We start from the raw sequence: 25480 nt of genomic DNA, 5'->3' as shown, positions 1-25480 counted from the left end.
ACGAACGCATCATCCACTGACAGATGAAGCAGCGGTGCGGCGACAAGCCAGTGACCGATTGGCACTTCATCCACCGCAATCTCCAGTGACCGGGGAGGATTAACCTTCATTCGGCGCAGACGCATCGCCAACGTGACGTTCACGCTATTCGGCATTGTGGACATTCGGCGCACCACAACGGCAGGGCGGGAACGCACCTCCACTACGACCACGCCCCCTTCATCCACGGTGTTGGCAACAATGCGGGCTACCGACGGGTCCAGGCTATGTGGCGGCACCAACGCCGTTTCGTTCACCTCAACCCGCACCACCCATGCCAAATCCGCCACGCCACGTTTCCGCATCTGCAAAACACCGCTAGTCCCGCCATTCGCAACTCGAGTGCGGATGTCACAGGGCCCAGCGCCGCGTTCGGTGCAGTCAAACCGTCCCTCCAAAAAGTTTTGCTCTTGCAACGGCTCCCACGAGGTCCCTTGGAACCGCACTGGTAATTGCAGTGAAGAGCGTATTGTCGCCACCACATGTTTCAGGGGTAATGCCTCCATCGGAACATCATCATGACACGCGGTCAGGGGCGAAATGGACGGCTGCAACAGGATGCCTTGAAGAGCCCACACCTCTTGCACCTCAAGCAGCACCGGGTCACAGACCTCGTCCACATCGCGCACGTAGAAAAAGATCTCATTGCGTCCGACAAACATCGGATATAACGCCGTCTCCTCCGCGTATGGGTTGTGTCGAATCCGTTTCAAAATCTGCGGGAGCGGTTGGTCGTTCAGTGGGGTATTCTCCCAATATCCAAAGTACTCTGCTGGCTGATGCTGTGGCGACAATGCACCCTGCAACTCGAGATAAGTACGTGTACGCTCCGAGAGCCGCAGGCGTCTCTCAAAGCCAAAGTGCAATTGCGGTGGCCCCCGCTCCACATCCTGGGGTCTATCTATCGGTAGGCGGAGAATAAAAAAACCCGTGGCTCTTTGCACGGCGGTCCCACGAGATACCGTAAGATTCACCTCGTACTTGTGGTTTGGAAGCACCTCGAAGTAGCTGCAATTTGCGTGGTGCCGAAGCAACGCACCAGAGCTGTCTGTCCGCGTTGGCACGTGTAGCAACTCGTCGAGAACGATGCTCCCGGTGCGGGTGTCCGTCACAACCCATTGAACCCTTGTCGCTGGCAGCTGTGACGGTGCCACGGCGACCGAAGCTGCCCATGCCTTCTCCCGCAGCTGCACAATGTTCTCGCCATGGTGGGGTGTCGTTGGGGGCAGCAGCGGATGCACGCCGCAGTGCGATCCCAAACCAAGAACAGACACGGGCAAAAGAGTATCTGGTCGCACCTGCAGCAATGGCATCACCAGTAATGTGTGCGGACACTTGCATTTGATTGCCACGTTCGCAATCTTAAGATTAATGTTGGCGGGTGCGGCGGTGGCAAGATCCTCTGCGGCGCGATACAGCGGGATGCGAAGGATCCCCTCTCCCACCGCACCAGAAACAAGAAGGATGACATCGCCATCACCGTCATTTTGTTGTCGAAAATCCTCCGTCGTCAGTACATAATTCGCGTCGTAGCGTCGCTGGCGCACCGTATCCATAATAATGACATGCTCGCGAGGAAACATCCGACGTTTTTCCTCCCTTGTCAGCACCTGAAATGGTGAGGCTTGTAGCAGCACTTGGAGGAAGACGTCATACAAGGCTTCATCCCGCAGCAATGTACCGTTATATTTGTAACCGCAGCAAAGACTCAGCTTGAGCGTTAGATTCGACGCAATAAGAAAGCTTGCGGGAGTGAGTACGTCGCTCATGGTGAATGTCCCGGAGGCCCACGCCATGGAAGAGAGGGGGCACCCGTGATCCACGCTGCACAACGACGTGCCATCCCCGTCACGTAAAAAAGGGGAAGAAGATGAAGAAGAATGCGGCAGTCGAAGCCGTTCATTCAACTCCGAAAGAGTCGGTGGCGGCGGCGGCGGCGGCGTCAACATGTCATAACTTATCTCTAGCGTTCTTGTCGCCGCCAGCGTGCGGCCGCAAAGAGAAAAAAGTACCCAAAATGTCACTGCCGCCCGCAGCAGCGCCTGCCGAAATGACCGGCGATGTTGCCTTTCCCGTACGTGAGACATCATTTATATCCCACAGACAGAAAAAAGAATTTTTTTTAAAATTGACAACTCTCCTCCCACTCTTTTATGGAGTCTTGTGTCTTGTGTCTTGTGTTTTTTTTTCTTTTGTGTGTGTGTGTGTGTTTCTTTGTCTCTCTCAATTATCTTCTCTATCTTCTCTTTCCCTATCTCTCTCACGGCCCCACCAGCACTCCCCGGCGTTGAAAGCAACCCTCCACAGTAGACACATGTAAGTCAATGACATGTTTAAAAAAAAAAAAAAAAAAGAGGAAAAGACAGTCAAATGCTCACAGACATGCGCATGCACTCATATTTACAATGCTCCCTATTTGTTTTTGTTTTTATTGCTTGTAAGCATGCATACACAAACACAAATAAAAATAAAGGGAGAAAAGTGAGAGAGAGAGAGAGAGGGAAAAAAAAGAAAAAAGAAAAAAAAAGATGTTCACACGCATCATTGAAAGCCGTTGCCTGCACTCCACGTGTGAAACCCCCCGCGTTCTTCAAGAAGGCTAACACACACTAAAAGTAAATAACCAACAAAAACAATCTGAAGAAAAAGGAGAAGAAAGAAAGAAAAAAAAAAGCAAACAAACAGCAACAAGGCTAAATAATAATCATAATCATAAAACCACTAAAAAAAAAAAAAAATGGGCTACAAACATATATAAACATATGCAAACACACACACACACACAGACACTCACGTACTTTTTCTCGGTTTACTAGCGGTGGGTGTGCCGCCTCTGCCACAGAAGGAAATACAGCCAAACCCCCTTCACATGTCTGCTCCGACTGGCCGCCGCCTCCCTATCACACACACACACACTCTCTCTCTCTCTCTCTCTTTTTACCCATGCGTGTTTGGTGCGTCAGCCCGCAAGAGAAGAAAAAGAAAAAAACATCTCGTGAAATGAACACATTATTGGTAAATAAATGAAATAATATATATATATACATATATATATATATATATCGTGACGTGAAAAAAGAAAAGAAAAAAAGAGAGAAAGAGAGAAAGAGAGTCTACCTCCACACGGTGAACTGGCCACTTGCCAAAAAAAAAAAACGCCTTCAATTATTATTAATTTATTCCCTCATTTATTTATTATTATTTTTTTTTTCTTATCAGTCGCGTACATCTTCCCTCCGTCTGGCCGGCTACACTACATCTCAGATGGCACAGTGAAGAAGAAAACGTGAAGGCGAGTTGGAGCGGCGTTCACGGTGAAGTTTGTCGCCACTGCGACGCCCTGCCCTCCCACTCCCACTCCGCGTCCAGGACGCATGCGGGGGCCTCCTGTTGGGCTCCGGCAAAGTCCCACGACACGGCGCAGGCACAAATCCCTCTCTCTCTCACGCCATCGGAGAACGAGGGGTAAGAGAAGGGGAGGGAGGGAGGGGAGTAAAGAAGAAAACGAGAAAAGAAAAAAAGACGCGGAGCAAATACAACGCCGCGCATAAAGATGAAAAGAAAAGGAGTTGGGATGGCGGGGGCGGTCTATTTCAAAAAAAAGGAAAAAAAAAGCTGAAAAGAAGTGAGCGCTTAATATATCCCAGTGTTGCTCTTGCCGTTGCCGCACCCTCACACGCATCCCACTTTATTTGGGGGTCGCTTTTTTCATTCCCCACCCGCCTCCTCCAGCACCTCCTGCAGCTTGCTGTCGGGGCACGTGATCCATTCGTGTTTCAGCAGCTCCTCGGCCGTCGCCCGCTTATTCGGATCATGTTCGAAGCACCGCGTGAAAAAGGAGTACAAGTCCGCAGGACAGTTGTTCGGCACTCCTGTTGGCATCGACGTGCTCTTCGAGATTTGATACATGATTTGGAAGGCATTTGCATTACTTCTAAAGATCCATGGCTGACGTCCAAGCATCTCAAGCACCAGGCATCCAACAGACCACACGTCCGCCGGCTTGGAGTAGCCGCCCTCGCATTTAACCACTTCAGGCGCCATGAACAGCGGAGTTCCGACCATTGTTTGGTAGCCAGCGCCTTTCTCCCCACAGCTATCTTGCTGCATCGTCGCCGTGCCGATGCGTTTACTGCATCCAAAGTCCGCAAGTTTCGCTTCGCCGAGAGCCGAGATGAGGACATTGTCGCCCTTTAGATCCCTATGGACGACATTCATGCTATGTAGATAGGCCAATCCCTCCAGAATCTGTTTCGCGTAGGTGCGAACAAGCGAAATGGAAAAACGCTCCTTCGCCCGTTCAAACTTGCGACGGAGATGCGACAAACTACCTCCATGACAGTGCTCTAGAAAGATCTCCAGCTGTCGAGCCCCACTAGAGAGTTCTTTTGTCTGGCAGCCGTAGTACGCAACTATGTTTTTGTGCTTTAACGATCGCATCAAATTTATCTCACGTTGAATGCTCGCCACGTTTTCGGCGTCTTCATCGAGCGAAATTTCCAGCACCTTCACAGCCATGATCTTCCCCTCGCTCGTGATGCCTTCATAGACGCTGCCAAAGGAACCCTTGCCGAGTAGTCCCATCTTGCTCCACTGTACATCCTCGTCCTCACGGAAGTTTATCGTCTGCGAAAAGAAACGTGCGGTGGAGCTGAAATTGACGGAGATGTTGCTGGAGCCAATGGGCAGAAAGTCCGCATGGCCTGGGGTAAAAAACTCATTCGACGAGTCCTCACCCACTGAACCCGTGATTTGCAGCGAGCGATGTGTTTGCTGCTGTGACGAAAGTCCTAATTGTACCAGCTGCGACTGCCCCGTGGCGATGGAGGGATGCATCCGTCGCTGCTCCTCCTTCCGCACCCTATACGAGTCACGCACATACAGTCGGAGAACCGACGTGCTGCTACGTTCCCCGTCATCCGCAACAGGACTCGTCTCCACAGTTTGAGACCCGGGACGTGAGAGGGAGGCACTTCTGCGAAGCACCCCTCTTGCCGAAAACCGCCGGGACGCCTTGGGCGGCAAATGCTGCGACTGCGACGATTTTGACGACGGTCTCGCATCAACCGCCGCGTTCTTTTGTTTCTCCAACCGCAACGTCTGCAAAAACTGCGTAATGAGATTTTTAAAGTCCTGCGAAACGTCAATGTCGACATGGTCCCCAGCGGCGTCGATGCAATACATGTCAAAGTCACAAAGACGGTTGTACGCAAAGCGCCGCATGATATCCTTCGCGAAGGCTCTAAATTTCGTGCGCCGTGTGACGTAAAGAACTTTCACATTTCGATCGCCCTCGCGAGATATTTTCACTGTAATTTGCTCCTGTTTCCATCCCTCCCCCTTGTTGACGGTGTCATTGCAGCCATCTTCTTCATCTTCCTCGTCCTCCTCCTCCTCCTCCTCCTCGTCGTCGTCATTTTCGCCATCCTCATCTTCCTCTTCGCCATCCTCTTCTTCTTCTTCGTCATCTTCTTCATCGTCCTCGTCATCTTCTTCCTCTGCATCCTCATCATCGTCGTCGTCCTCGCTCCCCGCCGTCTCCTTGCGGGATTTATTTTTGGCCGTTACTCCGCCCACGGCGTTCACCCAACTGTCGCGGTCCTCCGTGCTGCCCGCAGTCCAATTTGACGTCGGTGCCTCCTTCGGCCAACGCGCACCACCATCGCTATTATCCATCAAACTTTCACCAGCACGTTGGTCCGCTCTAAACAAACCTGCCATCCCGTCCTTGCACAGGGTACTGCCACTACCGCTGCGCTTCTCTCTTCTTACTGGTGGCACGGATTGCACTCCCAGTGAAATTTGCATGCCGGAGAACGACACCCCCGCGTTATCGTCGTTCCGCTCCAAGTCCTCCACGATTGGTGTGTTGGTGACATTTGCAGGGGCCACCGCCGCCTCCTCCACGACGCCGTTACTCCGGGGTGAGGGCGGCAGTAATGGCAGCGACTCGTTCAAGTTCTCCGCACTTTTCCCTGCGTCCTTATTTTTATTTTTACTCTTCCCCGGCTTTTCAGGGCCCTTCTTCTGTGGATGCGGCTTCGCATGTACGGCTTTCGCTGTCTTGTGTTCCCTTTTGTTGTCGGAATGCGTCGCGACTGTCGCATGCGCTGCAGGTCCAATCTTATTTCCGGATTCCCCCTTCCCATTCTTCTTGTCATCGCTCCGCTTAGCATTGCCAGCACGTTTTGCCGCATCCTTTCCACCTACCATGACTGCCTTCGCCCTCCCCCCCCTTCTTGTATTCCCGTTAAAGTTATTTGTTGTTACCGCCAACGTCGTTTCCGCTGTTGTCGTCGTCGTTGTTTTTTGGTTTTTTATTTGTTGTTGTTTTGTTTCTTCCTTCGTCCACAAGCAGGAACGCGTAGCAATCGTTCTGTCAATGTCAACTAACTATGGCAAAAATCTGCGGAGAAACAGGCGGGAAAGAAAGAAAAAGAACGGAAGATCCAACGAGAAAAGAAAAGTCCATGCACGCATCAAGACAAATAATTGCCCGCCACGCAAACAGTAGAGATGTGCCCGTTTCTCCCACTCTCTCCCTCTCTCCCCTTCTCTTGTTTTCTTTCCCATCCCCCATGCAAATAAAAAGCAAAAAGTCTCCGTGCATCATCCCTCCCACAACACACAAACTCTCACACAGACACACACACAAATAAATACAAAGAAAAAAATGAGGTTGCACTCTGGCGGTTCCTCCTTCCTCTCCTTCCGGCTCTGCGTATGCCTGTCTGCGAGGAGAAAAAAGGAGAGAAAAGGTATATATCTAATTCTACAAAAAGGTACAGTGTTAAAAATACGACAAAAAAGGGGTGCACGCGGGAGCGTTGAAAGAAACGCCGCTTCATCTACTTTACGGCGGCATCAAATTGCCCGCCCTCCCTAGCCACCTCCTTTTGTTTTCGGTTTCCTGTCTCTTTATTAGGAAAGGATTTGCTCTGAAATGTCCCTCGCGGTGGCGTCCGTATCACTCATGCCGCGTTGGCGTGGGTTCCTCTGTTGATAGCACCGCTGGTGTGGTGCCCGCAACCGTCGTGTCTGGCTTCACCACGCCGTGAGTCTCTTTGTTCATCTGGGACTCGGATTGGTTTCGCAGGGAAGGCTGGCGCCTCCCCCTCGTCGATTGACCAACCTTGTCTTTACATGTCGTCGGCTCGACCACCCTGTTTTCCCGGGCTTCTTGTGAATTTTTCCCCTGCCGGTCATCCTCAGCGCCCTTCGCCGCCTGGTTGCTGGGTGGGGGTCGCACCGACACCGAAATGGACCCATCCTGCAAATTCATCTCCAGCAGCGTCGCCTCCATCAATGTCGTGGAAGTGGCGCCAAAAAACGGGTTCCCATCGTCCTCGTTGACACTGAAGCCAGAGCCAACGGCCTCAGGGCGGGCAGGAGACATGCTTTTCTTCCCATAGCCATTGTCGTCGTCCCCATCATTATTCCTATCATTCACGATGTTGCCGGCAAGAATGGGGCCATTACAACTCTGTTCAGGCATTTCAGAGCCATTTCCCAGCGGCGTCCATCCTGTCACCTCAGCTGCAGCCACGTCTTGCTCAAGACCAAGCGGTAACCACGGCCGAAAGACATCCGAATCAGACATTGGGGCCGTAGGTGGCTTTTGAGATTTCGGCGCGGTCGGCAACTCGTGTGGATCGGTAAAGATGTGGCCCATCGCAGAGGAAAGCAGTGGATTACCACCACTTCCTCCCATCACACCACGTGAGAGTGGTAGACCATTGCCAGTGGCAAGACCGGAACTCCTTCCACAGAAAGTGGTGACAAATTGAGGGACGGCCGCAGATGTGGTACGGTTAACTGGGCATGGCTTCGGTTGCTGCACTGTTGTGGATAAAACCGGTGTTCCACGAGTCGGCGTTACGGAATTCATAGAGCTGTCAAATACCAACGGAGAACCCTTCGGTAAATCAGCGAGGCTGACGCCTCCAACCGGTGGACGAAAAGACATGCTTCCGGACATCCCGGAGATATTCAACTGTCGTGACATGTCCATCGTCGAACAGGCTGAAGATGGGGGCCGCGAGGGACTTCCCTCACGCTGTGGCGTTCTGTCGCTGAAGCTTATGGAACTCGCCGCAGTCTGCTGTGAGTTGTGCATCCCAATTGGTGCGGCAGGGTCTTTGATCGAGCGGTGCCGCGGTGGGTTGGCACGCTGTTTGTTTGGCGACTCTGCGTCCGATGCCAATTCAACAGGGATCGTCAGCATCGGGCTCGCACCAGCGATGCCGGGCCCAGAGAACGACACAAGTTGTACCCGCTTCCACGGGCCAACGCCGTCGTTGGTGGAATTCGCCAGGGAAACCGTTATGCTCGGCCCGTCTGCACACTCCTCGCAGATCTCTTGGGCACCACCGTCACCACAATTGGCGTTGCCTGCGAGCTGAGGCAAAGAGCGGGAAACGATAACAGATGGCGACATGGTGTTTGCCCGCCCTTGTGTGCTTTGACCCAACATGACTGTCTGTCTCAGGAAACTGCCCTCAAACTGCACGGGGGCGTTGACGGCGCCGCTCTGAACCCTCGACATTGCCGCGGAGCGCCTAAAGTAACTCTCCTCCATGGCGGCGGCATTGCGATCCGAGACATCCTCTTCGTCGGCACAAAGTGACTGCGGCGATGCGGCGATGGACGATGCCCGTGCAGGATTCCGGGCTGTTGTCTCCCCCTCCTCCGCGTCGTGTGCAAAGCCTGTGGATTCATCCATGCCCGTCTTAGCCGTCATCGGGCCGCCCCCCGACGTGTTCGTCGCATACAACGGCGGTTTAATCAACGGCGACGCTCCCCCGTCTGTCGCGGAGACCTCCGCCCGCGTCCCGTAAAGCGGCGACGGTAGAAATTTGCTGCTCGTCCCGGGGCCGTGTGTATCGGCGGTGGACACATCGCCGCATCCCACCACGGATTGACCCGCACTCATCTCTTGGTGTAGTGTGTAACCCAAATAGAAGAGACCAAAAAAACTCAAAGCAACGGTGGCGGTGGCACCACTAGAAATATACAAAAGTATATAAATATATATAAATATATATATCTTTAGACTCTTGTCGCCTTGTCCTTCACTCCTCCCCCGAATGCTTGAAAAGCGAGAGCGGTGAATCCCACTTGTGACACACACAATGTAAACACACATGCATAAATGCATGGAAGGAGAGAGAGAGAGAGTGTGTGTGTGTGTGTGTGTGAGAAAGAAGAAAAAAAAAAAAAAAAAGAGGAGGAAAGATGGAAAGATCCTCGTTGAAAGAAAACATACACAAAAATAAAGAAAGAGAGAGTGGCAGAAAAAAAAAAAAGCACGTCCATGTGCATTGCATCTAAGGCATCCTTGGGCAAGCAATAAGAATTATCCGTTAGACAGTACAGTAGCTCCCCTTCACACACACGCAACTCTCGTTCTCTCTCTATCACTCTCTCTCCCGCTCTAGTACCTTCCCCCCACGATCAAAAGCCACAGATTATATATGTATATATATATGCAGCTTTATATAAGATATGTGCGCGCTTCCGTGTTTTAAAACGACCGTCACAAAAAAAATATACATACGTACCATGCCTACAGAGACATACATGTAAATATATATATATATATATATATGTATAATATAATATGTAATATACCATCAATGCCAATCGAATCAGTTGCAGCAATAAATAATTGGCGTGTGGCATAAGGCGATAAGAAAATAAAATCAAATAAATCAAAAGCAAAGAAAAAAAAAAAATTTGTTGTTTTGTCTCGTTTTTTTTTTTCTTTCCCCCCCCCCCCCCCACCCCACCCTTTTTATGGCTGATAAGAAAAAGACAAAAAAATATATATATATATATATTTATATATATGCATACAACAACAACAACAACAACAGAAAGAACAAAAGACATGGTTAAGGTTTGGTTTTTCTTCGTTTTTCCGTTTACCATATTTTATTTTTATTTTTTCTTTTCTTTTCCTTCTTTCCCCTCCCCTACACTCAGACACATGTGTATATAAAATACATGTAGACAGAGAGAGGGCGAGACGTGCAGTCAAATCCATTACAACAATCCTACGGAAAATACACCTCTCCCCCTCCCTCTGTCCGTGTCTCCCTCTAATCCCACATACGTGTGTACATATACATATATATACACGTATGTATGCGTGCAGAGAAATAAGATCCCCTACCTTCGAGTGTTGGGCACTTCGTTTTATTTCATTCAAAACAAAAACAAAAAAAGCCGTTCTAAAAAAAGAAAAAAAAAAAAAAAAGGTCCACAGGAATAAAAAAAACAAAATATCTTCTAAAAAAAAAAAAAAAAAAAAAAAAAAAAACATCGGAAGAGCCGGAAAAAAATGCACGTGTGCATCCAGCGGTGGTGATTCCGTCACCGCCCCACCCCCAAATGCCTCTATTCATCAACGGGGCTGCCGTCGCCCGGTCCGCTCGGCGACAAGTTCCGCCGGCGCCATACTTCGTTCCCTAAAAGGAGGCGAAGCGCCCCTCGCGTCACCGCCCTCGTCCAATTCCTGCTGCTCCTCCCGGCGGTCAGGGGGTGCAAGGCGCCCAGCCAGCAATGCATCCATCGGGGTCATGCCCTGAAAAGAGATGCTCCCCGCCATCCGATTGACGCGCCGCTCCATGACGGCTGTCGCCACGAGGTGCTCCTGCGCGAACGCCGAGCACGGTGATTCTGTGGCACGGCAGGACGGTGATTCGCCGTTCACGGAGGACGACATCTTCCACGCCAGCGGCGTCATGCCCCCAGCGCCGAGACTAAAGGAGGAGGCGCGAGAGAGACACCGCGAGCAGCTTCCCGAGCGGTAGGCCCCGTCGTCTTCGTCTTCGTCGTACTCGTTGACAGCACTTTTTTTCTTTCTAGTGTCGCGTGTGTGGTAGTGTTCCGGGAGGTCGAGGCATCGAATGCCCGGCGGTGGCGTGGCGCGTGGGTCGTGCGGGTGCGGCGATGCCGCGCGGGATCCCGTCGCCAAGATCGTGGCAAAAGAACCCCGGTGACTGCCGGAGTGGGAGGCGGTGGGAAACGCGTCGGCATGATTCAGCGACAATGCCATCGAATCCCGACGCGACACAGAGGAACTGCGCACAAATTCACTCGCCTCCTTCACCTCCCGCTCGTGCAACGTCGGCCATGCGGAGAGAAGCAAACACCTCTCCATCACCAACCCACCGCCAGCGTAAGAAAAATAAATAAATTGAAAAAAAAAAAAAAAAGAAGTACTTACACCCCCACCTATTTTGTAAGACGCCAAATTGTCTCTATTTATCCCTGGCCACGGCAGCACACAAATATTCCCTACCAAAAATAACTGAACAAGGGACATCAGACAAAAAAATAAAAAAAAAGGAATAAAAAAAGACGGATAAAGTGACAACAACAAAAAAAGAGCAAAAAAAAAAACGCTGTGGAATTGGCAGCGGTAAAAGTCGGCCGGTATTTCAACTCCGTCCACCCCTGCCTTGTGGTTTTGCTTCAAAGAGACATCACTCGCTCACTTACCCAAACATTTCATTTCTTTCTCCCCCTCACTCTCTCTTTCTGTATGAATATATATATACATATATATTCTCTATGCAATCACTTCTATGCCGCGTGGGTCTCACGATTTAATGTGCGGGCCAAGGCGGCTACAATGGCCGTCGACTGCTGCAGGAGAAGGACGGCATCTGACCCCGTTGTCTCTTCAGCCAACGGAAACGCCCTCACCGTGCTTGGTTGTGCCGCTGGTTGTTCCTCTTTTCCGCACATCATCGAAGGCGGCGAAATTGGCCCTGCATCGGCTGCTCGTCCAATGCCTTTTACCGCAGCAACGAGTCGCAGTTTATTCGACGCATACCGCCGCTGCAGCCGCTCAACCGCACGGCCAAGTCGTCGCACCTCATCATCCCGCTGCTTCTGCAGCTCACCCAGCGCTGTCTGGTGCATCCGCAGCTGCTCTGCGTAATAGGACTGTTGCGTCTGCACCTCCAATTCCAACTCCTCTGCCCTGGCGCGCGCGCTTACTAACGCCTCCTCCAGCTCACCGGCATGCTGCAGTTTCTCAAGCGCCACGTTCAGCTGGGCATTCACCGTCCGCAGCTCTTCTTCCGCCTCAAGCAACCTCGCCGTCAGTCCTGTGTTCTCGTCCAGCGTCTTCTCAAGCACCCCAGAAAGTTCGTCCCTCTTCTTCACAGCGGTCTCCTGAGCAGAGCGAAGTAGCCGCAGCTCGCGCTCCATTTGTGCCTGTTGCCGCTCATTTTGTGACGTCGCCTCCGCCAACGTCGCTTCCAGTTCTTGTTGTGTTCGCAACGCGTCAGCATACTTCTGCTCGGCGGCACCCACGTCGGCCAACAGCTCTTCCCGCTGCGCATCCGCCCGCCTCTGTGCCACTTCCAATGCTCCCTGAAGCTTGTCACGTGTCCGAGAAGAGTCGTCGAGAGCCACTTGCAGCTGCTGCTGGACGCGTGCGAGCTCCTCGGCATGGGCTGCCTTTATGTACGACATGGATTCCTCCGCGGCACTTCGCTCTGCTGCTACAGCGGTCTGTCGTGCCGCATGAGCAGCCTGCAGAGCACGTCGTGCTTCTTCCACGTCGTTGCAGCGATCGCGCAGCTGCACTTTGGTTGTGTCAAGGCGGCCCGCGTTATCCTCCGCGACACTCCGCCAGTGCCGCAGCTGGCCCTTCAGTTTTTCATTCTCAGCCACAAGCAGCATCGAGCGTTGCTCTCCTCGCGTGGCGGTAATGTCCCAGAGCGTCTGGGCAAAATAAAACCGTGCTTCCAACTCTGCGTACTCCGTGGAGCAACGATGGATCTCTTCAATGAGGCGCAGCTGCTCACGCAAAGCCCCATTGATATCGCCACTACTACTGCTGCTGCTGTTGTTGTTGTTGTGACTGCCACTGTAATAGTAATCATCACCCCCCATGCCACTGCTGTAATTACCACCACTAGCCGCATCATGTTCCACAGGGAGCTGTTGCTGCTGCTTTTTCCGCTGCTGTGTCGCGGAGCCTCCATGTGGTTGCCTTGCGGCTGAACTCGAACTAGGTGTTGGTGTGGGTATCGAAGAGCCCGTAAAAAGCGGCGTTGTTGTGGAAGTAAACGCCGCACCGCTGCCATCACCCAAACTCAATGGTGCCGCCACCGTCCTTCCACGCAGCTGATTTGGGTTGGGGCTGCGACCCCGGCTGGCGACAATCTGTTGAAGTCGTTGATTCTCCACACTAAGTTGCTGCAATCGCAGTCGAATGAGCTCACGTTCCTCACTCCATTGTGAACGCTCCTTGCGCGCCTTCTCGTACTCGGCTTCTGCCTTTGAATAGAGCTCTCGCAGCCTCCGTGTCTCCTGCGCCTCGCGCTGCAGTGCATCACGCCCTCGTTTCACCTCTTCCAGCTCACGAAGAAGCTTCGCTGTCTCGTTCTTGTACTTGTTCACGATATCACCGCATAGGGTGCGAAGTTGAAGAACTTCCGTTGGGGAGGCCCAGTGCTCAAAATATGACAGAACCTCCTCCGGCAGTTCGCCATCTTCCGAATAAAGCGGGCCCGGTGCGTCGTTGCTTGTGCTTATGTTCGCCGGCGCCCCCGTCGGGCTTTGTGATGATGTGGACTGCCGTTGTTGTCTGGGATCGGACGCCGACAATGTCCCTGTCGTTGTTGTTGTTGTTGTTGTTGTCACTGGTGGTGTGCTCGCTAGAGGCGATGAACTAGAGGTGAGACGCCGAGTGGAAGCAGCGCTGGAGGCCATGACTGTTGAAACGCCAGTCGCCGTAAAGAAGTGGGCCAAAGGAAAGAATTAAAAAAAAAAAGAGAAGGCAGTTTTGGTTTCATCGGTGGCGCTGGTAACATTGGCCCCACGGCAGCAAAGGTACGAAGGATAAACAAAAAAGGACAAAAAAATGGGGAATAATCTTCTTGGGCAGCGGCCCGGATCCTGAAATTATCTATATAAACCAAACAAGTTAGGAAAAAAGGTTCTTTAGCTAATTGCTTCAATGTTTTCTTTTCATTCAATATATAGAATTCTGTGGACCACCAGCATGGTCCTTTGTCCTCAGTTAGGATTTGAAATATTATTACTTACGAAGTGGCAGACTTTGGGGTCCTCCAACCACAAGACCCCGCCGCTCCCCTTCGCCAAGTCCACCCCTTTGCCAAGTCCTGAAGTGTAAAAACACGACCGCGTGATATGCCGTCTGTGGGGTTTTCCGCAGACCGTGCGTAAGCAAAGGATGCCTGCACTCCGCGAGAGTCCAAAAACAAACATATCCGTTGCAGCTCCCACGTCATGGCGTGGGATTTTGAGCTGCCTTTATTCGCCGCTCCTTGCAACGAAGTGTTGTCCACCCAAACGTCCATGGTGGATGGCAAGATGGCGGAAAAGGCCGATAAGGCTAAGCGTACCGCGCGCGCCTCGGCCTGCATGATAAGAAAAGGCTTCCTCTCCCATTTCCCTCCGGCAATTTTAACGTCGCCGGAGTCAGGAACGAAAACGGCTCCCCGTCCATGGAGCGATGCGTCCGTGATGATGGCGACCGGCGCCTTTTCTGTGGGCTTGTTGTTTCTCTTACGATTATTCCCGATCATTTTTCGTAACCTCTCGCCCAAACCAACCGCTGACGGCGGTAGGTTCGCCGGGGGTGTCTCCAGCACAATCCCCCGGTAAAGTGCAGATAACCGTCGTCGCACTGCCTTGATGAAAAAGTAGTAGTCGCGTAAACGCCTGCCAAAAGTGGTCGCCGCGCACAAAAAACGTGACGCCATAACCTCCATTTCCGCGATGGTCAAAGAATTAAGCGCCGGCATGGCGCATACAGACCGGACAAACTTGTCACTCATTGATACCGCCCGGTGAGTGTGATCAAACTGCACCCCCAGGAAGGTGTACTGCGCCCGATTCGCGGTCCTCCCCCAAGGATGCGTGACAACTGTCCGCATTACGAAGCACTTGGGCTTCCCACAATGTCGCATCGCTTTTCAACCCTGCAATGCGTATATTATCGATCCATACGTCGACACGCACCAATGGAGGTGCGGCCCGGAGGGGGTGAACCACCGTCGTCACCACCGCAATTGCTGAAGTAATGATAATCTGGAGAATTTCTGGGCTGGCCTTGTATCCCATTGGCGGCTGTGTCAGCTCCACCAGCGTGCCGTCCTCCACGCAGCATCGAAAGAGATGCCGAGTCTCCCGCGGTAAAGAAACATGAGAAAAAGGATGCCTTCACATCCAGGCAGGAAGCGGCCTCAGCCATCACAGGCGGCAAATAATGGGAAATGTGTAAAAGAGGAAAATTCGCCTCGTAAGGGTCATCTCTGTTCTTGTCGCGTGGCCACGCGATCCATCGTCGTAAGCCGGTGGTTTTCTCCTCCACAACCGAGAAGGGTATTATCCATCCGCCTGTTACTGTGAACGAACCGTCCTCGATAATTCCTGCTTTTCGTAACAATCTCGCATCAGCGGTTGGAATCCTCCGTGAGCCTTCGCGCGCTTTACCGGAGGAGACGGAGGGAGAGGGGACCGCCCGACGAGTCCCCAAACTTGCATGAGACTCTCCAAGGTGGCCGGGTTCAACCGACTTTTAATCCACTCCAGATTCAATACGGGCACGTTGACTTGCTGCTGTAACGGGATAGCGTGTTCATCTTGTGGAGTGGCCAGACGCGTCCTTGTCGCGCGTCTCGTTATTGTAGCGGCATGATGATAAAAATCATGAAAAAACGCTCCGCTGCTCTCAGCCAGGGTTCTTGCCCTTCCGCAGCTTCTCCCTTCACATCAATGTGACCAGCGGCAACACCTGGGTCAGCACTGTGGTGTACCTCCCCAAATATCGAACAGTATTCTGGGGAAGGTCGAACGGGTCGACGTGCTTCGCCAACTGCGAGATCACGTGTGGATTCAAATTGTATGTCTCCACGATTTGAGCAGCGTGCCTCAATGCACCGTGTTTTTTTGAGTGCGCCGTGGCATTCCAAGGAGCCAGAGCTCGTTCGACTTGGGCAGTCGTAAGAGCCGTGAGCTTTTCGTTTTCTTGAAGTGTCCTGCATAGCTTTATAGTGTCGAAGGCGTCCCGCCCTCGTATCCTCACAAACCGCAAGGCGCGGTGGGGATCCGCTCTCGCCGTCTTCGGTGCCACGGACCAGTCCAAAACGAAGCTCCCTTCCGCCTCCAGTGTGAAATTTTTGGCTCTCAAGGCCGCGATCCCCAAAGCCTCGCCGTTATCCACGCGAGTCAAAGAACAACACGTTTCCTCCAATCGGTCCGGCTGCGGATTACTTGATTCATCTCTTCCTTTGTCACGGGGCGCGCCTGTTTCGTCTCCGATCGCACCGCAACTTTTTTTAACCTCAAAATCGCCATCCCCAGCGGGGTTCGACACATTTTCAACATAGACCGCAGCATCCTGTCGTACTGCGGTCGGGTCGATGGCGCCACATCGATTGCCATCAAAAAGGCCGCACAGCTCTTCTCGTTGGTCGGCTGTTCGTGCGCGCGGCCAAAAAAATTGAAAATTGCCCCGCTAGGGACATTCGCCGCTCCCACGTTGACGGCGCCCACATCTCTCGAGCCACCTCTTTCGCTCTCCTCGCATAGCTGCCTCAAATCAAGAATTCCGGTGATTCGTCGTACCACAGTCGAGAGCCGTTTACGGATAAGCTCCGTCGCCCCCTCTCGACCATTGCGTCAGGCAATGTGAAATAGCGCATAGGGCTTCGGCTGTGCGGTGCGCTGCCTGCGAGGATTGGTGGGAGGTGGTGGAATGGATGGGGCTGCCGTCGTCAGCATTCATGAGCGACGTGCGGCAGCCCCTCTGCCGTTTTTTGAAGGGCGCCTGCGCCGTGAGTGATTTCCTCTGGTTGCGTCTCGCACATTGCATGTGGACGCGTCGTGTCGATAAACATGACAAAACTGGCGGCGCACCGATCGTTGCGTAACTTGCCGCTCCACGAGAGGCAGGGCTGCCCTCGCAAAGGTGTCGGCCTTATTAACGGCGGTGTAAAGACGGGCGCGCAGTGTGGAGAGCGGGATGCCGGGATCGGATGCAATTGTGAGCTGCATCCGGAATGTATTCAGCAGGGACCTGCCCAAATTCATGATTCGATCGGTGGGATCCCGACAGTCTTCCAGCACGCCGATCCACTCGACCAAATTGTCAAAGGCAAGAAGAACCTGGTCCTCCGCCTGGTGCCAGCATTGGTATGCGCACCGGAGGTCGAAAACGACTCCGGAGACGCCCTTATTCCAAACACGCGGGGGCCACGTAGTGACGTCGAATGGGAGAAACTTGCGTTCCTCTTCCGTAGGTGAATCGGAATGGGCGTCCAAGGAGAAGTTGTGGGGAGGCAAAGGCATGAAGGAATGGATATGTGGTCCCCCAAAATTGCCCTGAGACGTCCGGGGAATAGCCTGCCGTCTCTCTCGCGCCTGGCTGATTCCGGCCGCGCGTGACGGCACGCCACCCGCCATCAAGATATTCGTTTGATGCGGTTGTGTGGTAACGCCGTCTTCGGCCGTATTTTGACGCGTCGCAGGTCCACCTGTCGGGCCTCTCCGAGTGGCGGGGGCTTCATCCTGGCCCGCCGTCTCCGCAACCCGCGCGGCTTGCTGCGCCTCCCTTGCGTAAACGCGTGCCTCTCGTTCGTGGAGCTGGGCATTGGCGGCCCTCAATTGGTATCCGCGTTCCTGTATCCGGGCGCGGGTCGCCTCCACTTGCTGTTCGCTTCTGGCGAGTGCGCATTCTCGTTCCGCAAGAAGGCCGTCGGCGACCGCGATGCCAGGTTCGCGCGCCGATAGGCTGTTATGTGATCCTCCCACCCGCGAATGAAGCCGAGCGTTTGGGTTCTGCGAGTCGGCGACGGCGTGGGCGTAGTCAGCGCTCAAGCGCTCCCTTTCAGCAATGGTGGGCCCTTGCTGGGCCCTTAACTCACGGGTCGCCCCAATGATGGGCAGGATCACTTGAGCCTCGAAATTTGGTACTCGGGGCGCCCGTAGATTCGCAACATGTCCTGTAAGGCTCGAATCCCCCCAGGGTTTGGCGATGTTCCCTGAAACCAAGCGCAAGCCTGTCGTTGAATTGGCCACAATTAACGTCGCATCCGACGGCTCGTCTTCATCAAGGAAGGTGAGCTGCACCTCGGTAGCGCCATGTTGGCGTACCCATTCCGAAAGACGGGCACCAATGTCGCTCCACTCTGTTGCCGTGTAAGGAACCAATGCCATTTCCTTAAGCCAACCTCGCTGTGTCTGTAAATTTAAAAAAAAAAAAAAATCTGGCTGCTATTGGTTCCCTGATGTCCTTGAAGTCTTGTTTCTTCCTAAAATTCATACGATAGAAAAGTATCGTGAGGAAGTGCATATTATTTTATCAGGACACATACATTAATTAGGGTTAGTCAGCATTTCTCGCGATCATTCTCTTCACAAGCTCCTAAAAGCACGGTCACATCCGCATCCACCCTAAAAGTCCTCGAATACAGCAGGAATCCGAACGGCGTTGGTGGAGCCGTCGTGGTAGATGTACTGCACGGTCACGTTGGCTGTCGCCGCCGCTGTTGGCTTCTTGCATTTTGTTGACGGTGACAACTTCTCCGCAACTTCGGGAATAAGACGACCGAAAAAGTCCCTTTTTCCAGCTGGCGGTCGGGGCTTTGGGACGGACGCCGCCTCCGGCACCCCTGGTGGTGTGGAGGCGGCAGTGTGACTTGTCTTCATTGCCTTCTTGACAGATGCCGTCTTTTCCTTTTCCTCCTCCTCCTCTTCCTCTTCCTCCCTATTTCTCTTCTCTCGCCCACGCATATGCCCCGCGGTCAATACAGTCGCCGCCTTCCTCACCGCTTGGAGCGGCTGGTTCGTGTTGGTAGTTTTTCTCGCCGTTTTTGCCGCATTCCGTTGGATGACGAATCGCTGTATTTCCCCCACCATCAGCTGTTTCAGCTCCTCTGTCACCCGCAGCACCATAATCGACGCTGCGGGCCGCAGCGAGGCAGAAGCAGCCGTTTGTGGCCCTAACGCTGCCAGAGTGCCTCGCCGTGCAAGGGGAGTTGAGCTCGCAGCCTCGCGAAGAACGCACCCAAGACGATGAATGGGCGGCGTCAGCTCCCAGTGCTCCTCCACCGCGTCATCCGCCTCGTTGCTTTCATTCCGAGCTCTTGACAGACGTGCGTACGTGATGCCGTACTCTGCATGGCGCGCAACGGATGCAAGCAGCAGCTGTTGATCCTGCAGGCTCAGTGCAGACAGGGACGCAAAAGAGTGGGTGGGAACACGCAGCGATAAATCAAGTAAGGAACGCAGTAGCAGCGGCGCAATTTCCTGCGAGATGGCATCGAGTGAACACATGTGTGCTGCCGTCTCACCGTGGCAGCCTTCGCGGAAAGTGCGGGCAATGTTTACAGACTCCGACATGCGTTGACTCAGCATGGCACACTCACGAGGAAATCCAATATGCGCTCCCGCTCTGCGCAAAGAACTGCAGCAGACAAAACAGACAGCTGCTGTCGTGCAAGCGTATTGCTCTACAAACGGTATGAGTACGGCGGAAGCAGCATCGCGGTAGGAACGCGTGGCAAGATTGTCCTGAAACGAAAAGGCATCCGCCATATGTTGGGTTTGTTTGAAGGAATAGTCCGCATACGACCGCTGCACGTAAAACTCCTGAAGACCATCGAGGAGAATGCTTGTGTCGGCGCACTGCTGCGCCACACGAGACACGTAAACATAACCCGGATCCACACGAAACCCCAGAGCCACATGCTCCTCTTCCTGGCGTTGTGCTGGATCCTCTGTGGAATGCAAGGAGCCTCCATTCCTCCCCGTCATCTCCGTTCCTGCCAGCTTGTGTTGATTTCCCGCCATCACCGTTGCCCCGTAGTCCATGGTGTACTCCTTGCGAAGGAGGTGGATGTACTTGCTGCGTTCCTGGCGTTCAAAAAAAAGCCTCCATGTGTCCCACAACCCAAGCTTGGAGTCCTTCCCCTGCATCTCCCGCATCAGCTGCAAAGGATCACGCTCTCCCCCAGTCGGTGAGGTGTGGCGGCACAAGAACTGCAGTGTATTCAAGCAGCATCGAACATCGCCGTTGCTTGACTGCACTAAATCGGCAAGAACCGGCTTGCTCACGGACAAACCCTCAAGCTCCGCAATCTCACTCAAACGAGACAGCAAACGTTGTGGACGGATGGGTGGAAAGTAGTACACATGATGGCACTGCCGCCGCAGGGATCGGAGCGAGGGCACATAAAAGTCATTGCAGAGACAAAACACGGGGCAGTGAATATCCTGTTGAAGGAGAAAGGCAGCCACATTTGCGGCAATGCCATCCATCTCGTCAATAATAAGGCACTTGGGGCGAAGCAGCATGTCTACAAGCGACACACCCGCCACTCCTGTCTTTAATGTCGCCTTGGACGCGCCGTCCACATTTGAAGATGACGTTGACAATGATGATAAGGGCAGCGCACGTCGTCTTCCACGCGCTGGAGATACCGCGAGTTGTATGGCCCGCTCCATCGCCGATGAGGTGCGGTCCACACTCGCGTTAATCTCGACGGTTTCATACCCGCAATGCGCGGCAAGCACATGAGCCAGTGTCGTTTTCCCAACACCTGGCGGACCCACCAAAACAGCCAGACGTTCCTCAGGCCTCGTAGGAGCAGAAGTCTCGTTGTTGGCTGCTGCCGTGGTATTATTCGTAGAAATTGCGCTAACGTTATCATTATTGCCTGTATTACGTGTGGCAGGTGTGTCCTGAAAGATGTATGCATCCCAACTCTTCAGCCATTGAAGCAGCCTGAGATTGGTGTTGTCGTCGCTGAGAAGCTCGCGAAAGTGTTTGGGACTGTACTTCATGACCCACAGCGCCTCCTCGTCCCTCCCCCTCCTCTTCGTCCCCCGCTGCTCGGGTGGGAATGGCGTCGGTGTTGTCGGCGGCACCACGCGGCTTTCGTCGCCATTCGCCGCCTCATCGTAAAGTCCTTGCAAAAGTGCAGGGATGTTCACATGCCCAAGACCGCTGCCGCCATGTCGTCTGCGCAAATCCCGCACGTCCCTCACCCACTCCTTCTCTTCTTCCTCCTCTTCCTCCTTTTCCCCACTGCCTTCCATTCCACGTTTCCGCGAGGCCGTTTCCGCCTTCAGTCCGGATGCGGTCACCCAACGTACCACACCGTTGTCGCCACGCATCATGAAACTCACCCGCGACAGCGGCGGATACACGCAGATGCCACTTGCCACCGTCGTCGTCGCTGCCGCTTGCAACGACGGCTCCACACACGACAAATCGTCCCTCATGCCTGTGGTTTCCTTGACAGCATCCACCAACTGTGGCTGTTGTTGCATGGCGGGGTTTCCATACATGGGAACAACGTCGTCAGCGCACGGCACACCCCGCAGCAAATCCTCGTCCTCGTCTTCTTCATTTTCGTTGCCATACGCTTCTCGCTGGGCGGCAAACCACATCGCCTCCGCCTCCTCAGCTGTGGACATGTTTTCTATTTTTTCTATGTGCCCTCTTCAATTTAAAACGATAAGTGGGCAAAGGCCGCGTCACCTTATTCGCCTTCCCGCCGCCCCCCTCGATAAGTTCACCGACGCTGTCACAATAAAACTTCGGTGTAATAAAAGCAAAAAAAAAAAAACGGCCATCAGCCCATCTCGCAGCGTAGCCACATTTAATAAAAATAATAAAGTAAAAAAAAAAAAAAAAAAATCGGGCAAAATCCATACGGGTGACATAACCACAAATATTTTTTAAGAGAGCCGCGTGTCACCAGTCAAGCGAAACACGACGCGGAACTCCTCCAGTGGCCGCTCCCATTCCATTCGCCAAACATCCTCCGACACGCTTCCCGCGTCATCACCGATGCCTGCGGCGCCCGCCGTTCCTGGTGCATGACGCAACACTTCCGTGTACACAGAGAATGCGGCGTCTATATCCTCCTCCGTCACTCCGTTGCCACCCAGCTGCACAGAGAGAGAGACTGTGATGGCAGTCAGTCCATCCAAGAGATGTTGAGCCTCCTTCTTTCCATTCTTTGCTATGGCGGCTATTTGCGGCATATCAAGGTCCTGAATCGGCCGCAGATACGGATCGCTGGGGTCCTGCAGTAGTTTGTGTAGCGCGCTTTGACCCCGACGCTGGCAACATAACGAACCCAGAGCCGTGCCGCAGTTAACGAGCATAACAGCAGCGGAGACAGACACCAAAGATGGCGATGGCGGTGGTGACGAGCGACGCCGAACCGCAGAACCGACGCTGCTGCTGGAAAGACTCAACCATGACGTTTGGCCCGGGCGTCTCGCAAAAAAAATTGGTGCCGCAAGTGGCATCTCTTCTGCGCATCCCCGTTTCCATAAGCGCAGAGAAAAAAAAAGAGGGAAGGAGAAGGAAAAAGGCACAGAACAAAAGTGACACACAATGGGGGGAAAAAAGGGGTTGGAAATAAACAAGCAAAAACCTCTCGTGTCGTGACTAGTCCAACGACGGGGAGAGACAATTGGTACAATGTTATAAGAAATAAACACTATACACAAGAACGCAACCTCAGAGTCCTGGGCAGGCCATGTTGAGGTTCTGACAGAGATCTTTCAGAGCACGATGCGTGTCGCCACGAAGCGAACTGACACGCGAACGCAGCTCTGCAACCTGTACCTCCCACCCGTGACGGCCACGGTCAACGTAGGTCTCAAACTGCGCACAGCGGCTCTCCACAACAGTTTCAATCATAGACTGATGAGCCGACATCAACCGGCGCACATGCTCAAGCACTGGCTGCACAATTTCCCCTTGGACACGTTGTAACCAACGCTCCTCGGAGTCTGCAATAAGTTGTTGAACGCGTTTCACCAACCGATCTTCCCATACCTCTGGCACCGCGTCGGCGAGGGTCGCAGCTCGGGCGGGAAGAGGAGGATCCACCCCACTAGAAGGTGGCATCAAAGTATGCTGCGGCAACAGCGTAGACGTGGGTGCAACAGATGATATTTTGGCTGGCGGCGGAGGTGGCGTTGGTGGTCCTACGGCCTGCGGTCGTAACTCCTCCACGTCCAGTCGCATAGACTCCGTGGCGTCTGTAAGCGCGTTAAGTTGCTCTTCCAATTCTTTGCAGCGGCGTTTCCACTCGTGCCGCAACGCCTTCATTTCACTTCGTTGAGCCTGTTGTTCTGCAAGTAGTTCCCTCGCATCGTACCGGAAGCTGTCCTCATGTAAAATGGCCCGGACGGCGGAACGCACGTGGGCATCAAATGTCTCTGATGACCAAGCGTACATGTCATCCGTGGCCAAAGAGTTCCACTGTGGAAGTGAAGGCTTTATTGACTGTAAATGGAGTGACGTGAAGGGCATAGCTTCTGAAAGCGTCGGAGCAAAGCCGTAATGACCCCCGTAACGCTCCTTTGGTTCTTGCTGTTGCTGTTGCTGTTGCTGCTGCTTCTGTTGCTCAAGAGCCTTGTGGACGGTCAAAACGGTGTACTGCTGCAGCTCAGCCAACAGCTTTTCGTACGAAGTCGACGTCTGCAATAATCCCGCGGCAGCATTCTCATGGGCCCCCCCCTCCACATGCTGAGGTGGCACACTCTCCGAAGTGGAAGGCTCTTTTTGCTGTTGCTGCGCCTGCGGTCTCTGTATTGCATTCACTCGAATGTGCAGAGCCTGGAGATCTTCCCGCACAGCGCTACAAAGTTCCACAAATCCCTCCCGAAGCGCCTCCAGGTGAGTAAATGCGGCGTTGCTATTTGCCCCAGTCCCGCGGCTTGCGGATGAAGGGGAAGAGGGAAACTCTCCCCTCGGCAATGTCGCTGCCGGTAACTCGGATGTTTGCGTCCCTGCTGAAATTGCCGCCACACCCGCCGACAGGTGGCGTTGGGGGCCTGTCGTAGGTGCTGCTGCTGCAGAAGTCGTGCCAGGTGAAGAAGAGGAGGGCGAGGCCATGAACGGCGTCAGACCCTCTCGCAAAGAGGAACTCTTCTCGCACGAAGAAGAAAATGGCCGCAATTCGGCGGCATCTTTCCCGTCGTATGCGTGCGTCTCCGTGACCTCCCGTGGGAAAATGGTTTCAGACGGAGATCCCCGTGACGTGGCAAAGCTCAACCCGCGACTACACGAGGAACTACGGCAGGGACATAAATTCGGCAACCCGTCATTTGTACCGCCTGCTGAACCGCAAAAAACGGGCTGTGACGATGCAACACCTACACCGACTCCGTCGCTATTGCTTTGACCGCTACTACCACTGCTGCTGCTTTTGTTGTTGTCGTCGTCGTCGTCTAAATGCCACGATTTCGCCGTAGCGTCGCCACCAACACCGCCAGAAGCAAAAACAGCAGCAGCAGGATGAAGAGTTGACGATGGTCCGCGTGAGCCAGCGGCCGCGTTGTCCCTCCGCACCGCCTCGCGGATGCGCTCTAATGTCTCATGCAGATGGTCCAAACGCCTTTTCATGTGTTCTTTGGCCACGTGGCCTGCACTCAACGACCGTACCCTTTCTTTGGACTGCGGCGTGAGAATATTCCGCCAGCTTCGCGCGTGTCGACGACTCGTTGATGTCTTTCCGCTGCAGTTCCGTAAAAAAAGGCCAGGACTCGGGGTGCGGACCAGTGCGCTGGCGCGAGCCGGAGAACTCATGCGCAGAAGCGTGGAGGCGGTTTCTCGCTCTACACCCACGGCCGATGGTGTTCGCGGCGATCCCCGCCGTGACCCACCCCTCTCCCGCCCAGCGGCCGGCGAGAAATGAGAAGACGACGCTGACGGTCGACGACGACGACTCAAGGATCCTTGACGCCGTTGCTGCGAACTGCTGCCACGACTCCTTACGGCAAACGCCGGGCTACTGCGATAGCTGCTGCTACTGCGACCACACACCGGCGCAGCAGTGGACGATGCAGCGGCAGTAGCAGCGCGTAAAGGGGAGAGAGCGTCTGGAACTCTCACTGGAGTATCCCCGTCACCGTGGTAGTGGGGGATTTCAAATAGTCCGCGGCACACCTCACAGTACGAACTCATACGTAATTATTTATAATTGTGCCCGAAGGCTGCTTGGAAGGAAAATCGCGACACGATATATATGTATTTACTTTATGTATATCGGTATGTGTATATGCTGTTGTTGTTTTTTTAGGCAAAGAAAGAAAATAGGAACAGAAAAGACGTGGTAAACTGGCCCCTTTCCTTATTTTCCTCCCACTCCCTCTATCTATGTTTGTGTCTGTGTCAAGTTCTTCTGATTTATAACGGGAAGAATTTGTGCTTCAGATGTATCCTTCAGCCGTCGTTCCTCCGAGCCCGCCCGTGTTCCCCTCACCTTCTACAGTCTATGGTGGGCCTCGCTGCGGTCGCTGTTGTGTAGAAAAAGAAAAAAAGAAAAAACACATGTCACGTCCTTCTCAGCACATCACAGTCCCCATCATCACGGCCATCGTTCCCCTCTCCGCCCTGCATGTGGGCACACAAACTCATGTC

General features: G+C 53.4%; 8 protein-coding genes across 8 annotated transcripts, besides 38 other annotated features; all 8 read right to left on the bottom strand.

The window, feature by feature from the left end:
* Positions 1–2129, bottom strand: Tc00.1047053508909.339 (hypothetical protein, conserved; the record flags this gene model as incomplete). Its single annotated transcript, XM_815433.1, has 1 exon — positions 1–2129. A coding segment is annotated over one exon (2129 nt), but the record flags the coding sequence as incomplete, so codon positions are not given.
* Positions 1–17712: a sequence feature (heterozygous, non-Esmeraldo-like haplotype).
* Positions 1959–1981: a microsatellite.
* Positions 2372–2392: a sequence feature (AT_rich).
* Positions 2542–2566: a microsatellite.
* Positions 2651–2777: a sequence feature (T-rich).
* Positions 2784–2837: a microsatellite.
* Positions 2955–2974: a microsatellite.
* Positions 3071–3102: a microsatellite.
* Positions 3112–3146: a sequence feature (T-rich).
* Positions 3226–3250: a sequence feature (AT_rich).
* Positions 3507–3562: a sequence feature (CT-rich).
* Tc00.1047053508909.330 (protein kinase, putative) lies at positions 3748–6252 on the bottom strand (the record flags this gene model as incomplete). Its single annotated transcript, XM_815431.1, has 1 exon — positions 3748–6252. The coding sequence occupies one exon, from the start codon at positions 6250–6252 to the stop codon at positions 3748–3750; it is 2505 nt and encodes an 834-aa protein (XP_820524.1).
* Positions 5405–5582: a sequence feature (GA-rich).
* Tc00.1047053508909.320 (uncharacterized protein) lies at positions 7007–9196 on the bottom strand (the record flags this gene model as incomplete). Its single annotated transcript, XM_815430.1, has 1 exon — positions 7007–9196. The coding sequence occupies one exon, from the start codon at positions 9194–9196 to the stop codon at positions 7007–7009; it is 2190 nt and encodes a 729-aa protein (XP_820523.1).
* Positions 9048–9085: a microsatellite.
* Positions 9198–9215: a sequence feature (CT-rich).
* Positions 9216–9236: a microsatellite.
* Positions 9237–9282: a sequence feature (CT-rich).
* Positions 9615–9668: a microsatellite.
* Positions 9726–9773: a sequence feature (T-rich).
* Positions 9861–9893: a microsatellite.
* Positions 9893–9923: a microsatellite.
* Positions 9944–10005: a sequence feature (A-rich).
* Positions 10148–10187: a microsatellite.
* Positions 10274–10360: a microsatellite.
* Positions 10445–11368, bottom strand: Tc00.1047053508909.310 (uncharacterized protein; the record flags this gene model as incomplete). Its single annotated transcript, XM_815429.1, has 1 exon — positions 10445–11368. One exon carries the CDS (start codon positions 11366–11368, stop codon positions 10445–10447), a length of 924 nt encoding a protein of 307 aa, XP_820522.1.
* Positions 11227–11258: a sequence feature (AT_rich).
* Positions 11374–11445: a sequence feature (T-rich).
* Tc00.1047053508909.300 (hypothetical protein, conserved) lies at positions 11629–13773 on the bottom strand (the record flags this gene model as incomplete). The annotated part of the gene is made up of 1 exon (XM_815428.1): positions 11629–13773. One exon carries the CDS (start codon positions 13771–13773, stop codon positions 11629–11631), a length of 2145 nt encoding a protein of 714 aa, XP_820521.1.
* Positions 12883–12928: a microsatellite.
* Positions 13675–13701: a microsatellite.
* Positions 13922–18456: a mobile genetic element.
* Positions 13931–14153: a mobile genetic element.
* Positions 17713–17885: a sequence feature (areas not merged during assembly with more than two copies in the genome that could not be assigned to a particular haplotype).
* Positions 17886–18460: a sequence feature (areas merged during assembly that could not be assigned to a particular haplotype. This can correspond to areas where the two haplotypes were merged or to regions with more than two copies in the genome that were merged during assembly.).
* Positions 18274–18296: a sequence feature (AT_rich).
* Positions 18280–18456: a mobile genetic element.
* Positions 18461–25480: part of a sequence feature (heterozygous, non-Esmeraldo-like haplotype) that runs on past the window's edge.
* Tc00.1047053508909.270 (hypothetical protein, conserved) lies at positions 18484–21510 on the bottom strand (the record flags this gene model as incomplete). The annotated part of the gene is made up of 1 exon (XM_815427.1): positions 18484–21510. One exon carries the CDS (start codon positions 21508–21510, stop codon positions 18484–18486), a length of 3027 nt encoding a protein of 1008 aa, XP_820520.1.
* Positions 18764–18796: a microsatellite.
* Positions 21071–21117: a sequence feature (GA-rich).
* Positions 21698–21733: a microsatellite.
* On the bottom strand, positions 21775–22353 carry Tc00.1047053508909.260 (hypothetical protein, conserved; the record flags this gene model as incomplete). The annotated part of the gene is made up of 1 exon (XM_815426.1): positions 21775–22353. The coding sequence occupies one exon, from the start codon at positions 22351–22353 to the stop codon at positions 21775–21777; it is 579 nt and encodes a 192-aa protein (XP_820519.1).
* On the bottom strand, positions 22568–25024 carry Tc00.1047053508909.250 (hypothetical protein, conserved; the record flags this gene model as incomplete). Its single annotated transcript, XM_815425.1, has 1 exon — positions 22568–25024. The coding sequence occupies one exon, from the start codon at positions 25022–25024 to the stop codon at positions 22568–22570; it is 2457 nt and encodes an 818-aa protein (XP_820518.1).
* Positions 23427–23463: a microsatellite.

The sequence above is a fragment of the Trypanosoma cruzi genome, genomic scaffold (genome assembly GCF_000209065.1).
Source record: "Trypanosoma cruzi strain CL Brener 1047053517089 genomic scaffold, whole genome shotgun sequence".
NCBI classification, from domain to species: Eukaryota; Euglenozoa; class Kinetoplastea; order Trypanosomatida; family Trypanosomatidae; genus Trypanosoma; species Trypanosoma cruzi.
This window is presented reverse-complemented; position numbering and strand designations above follow the sequence as displayed.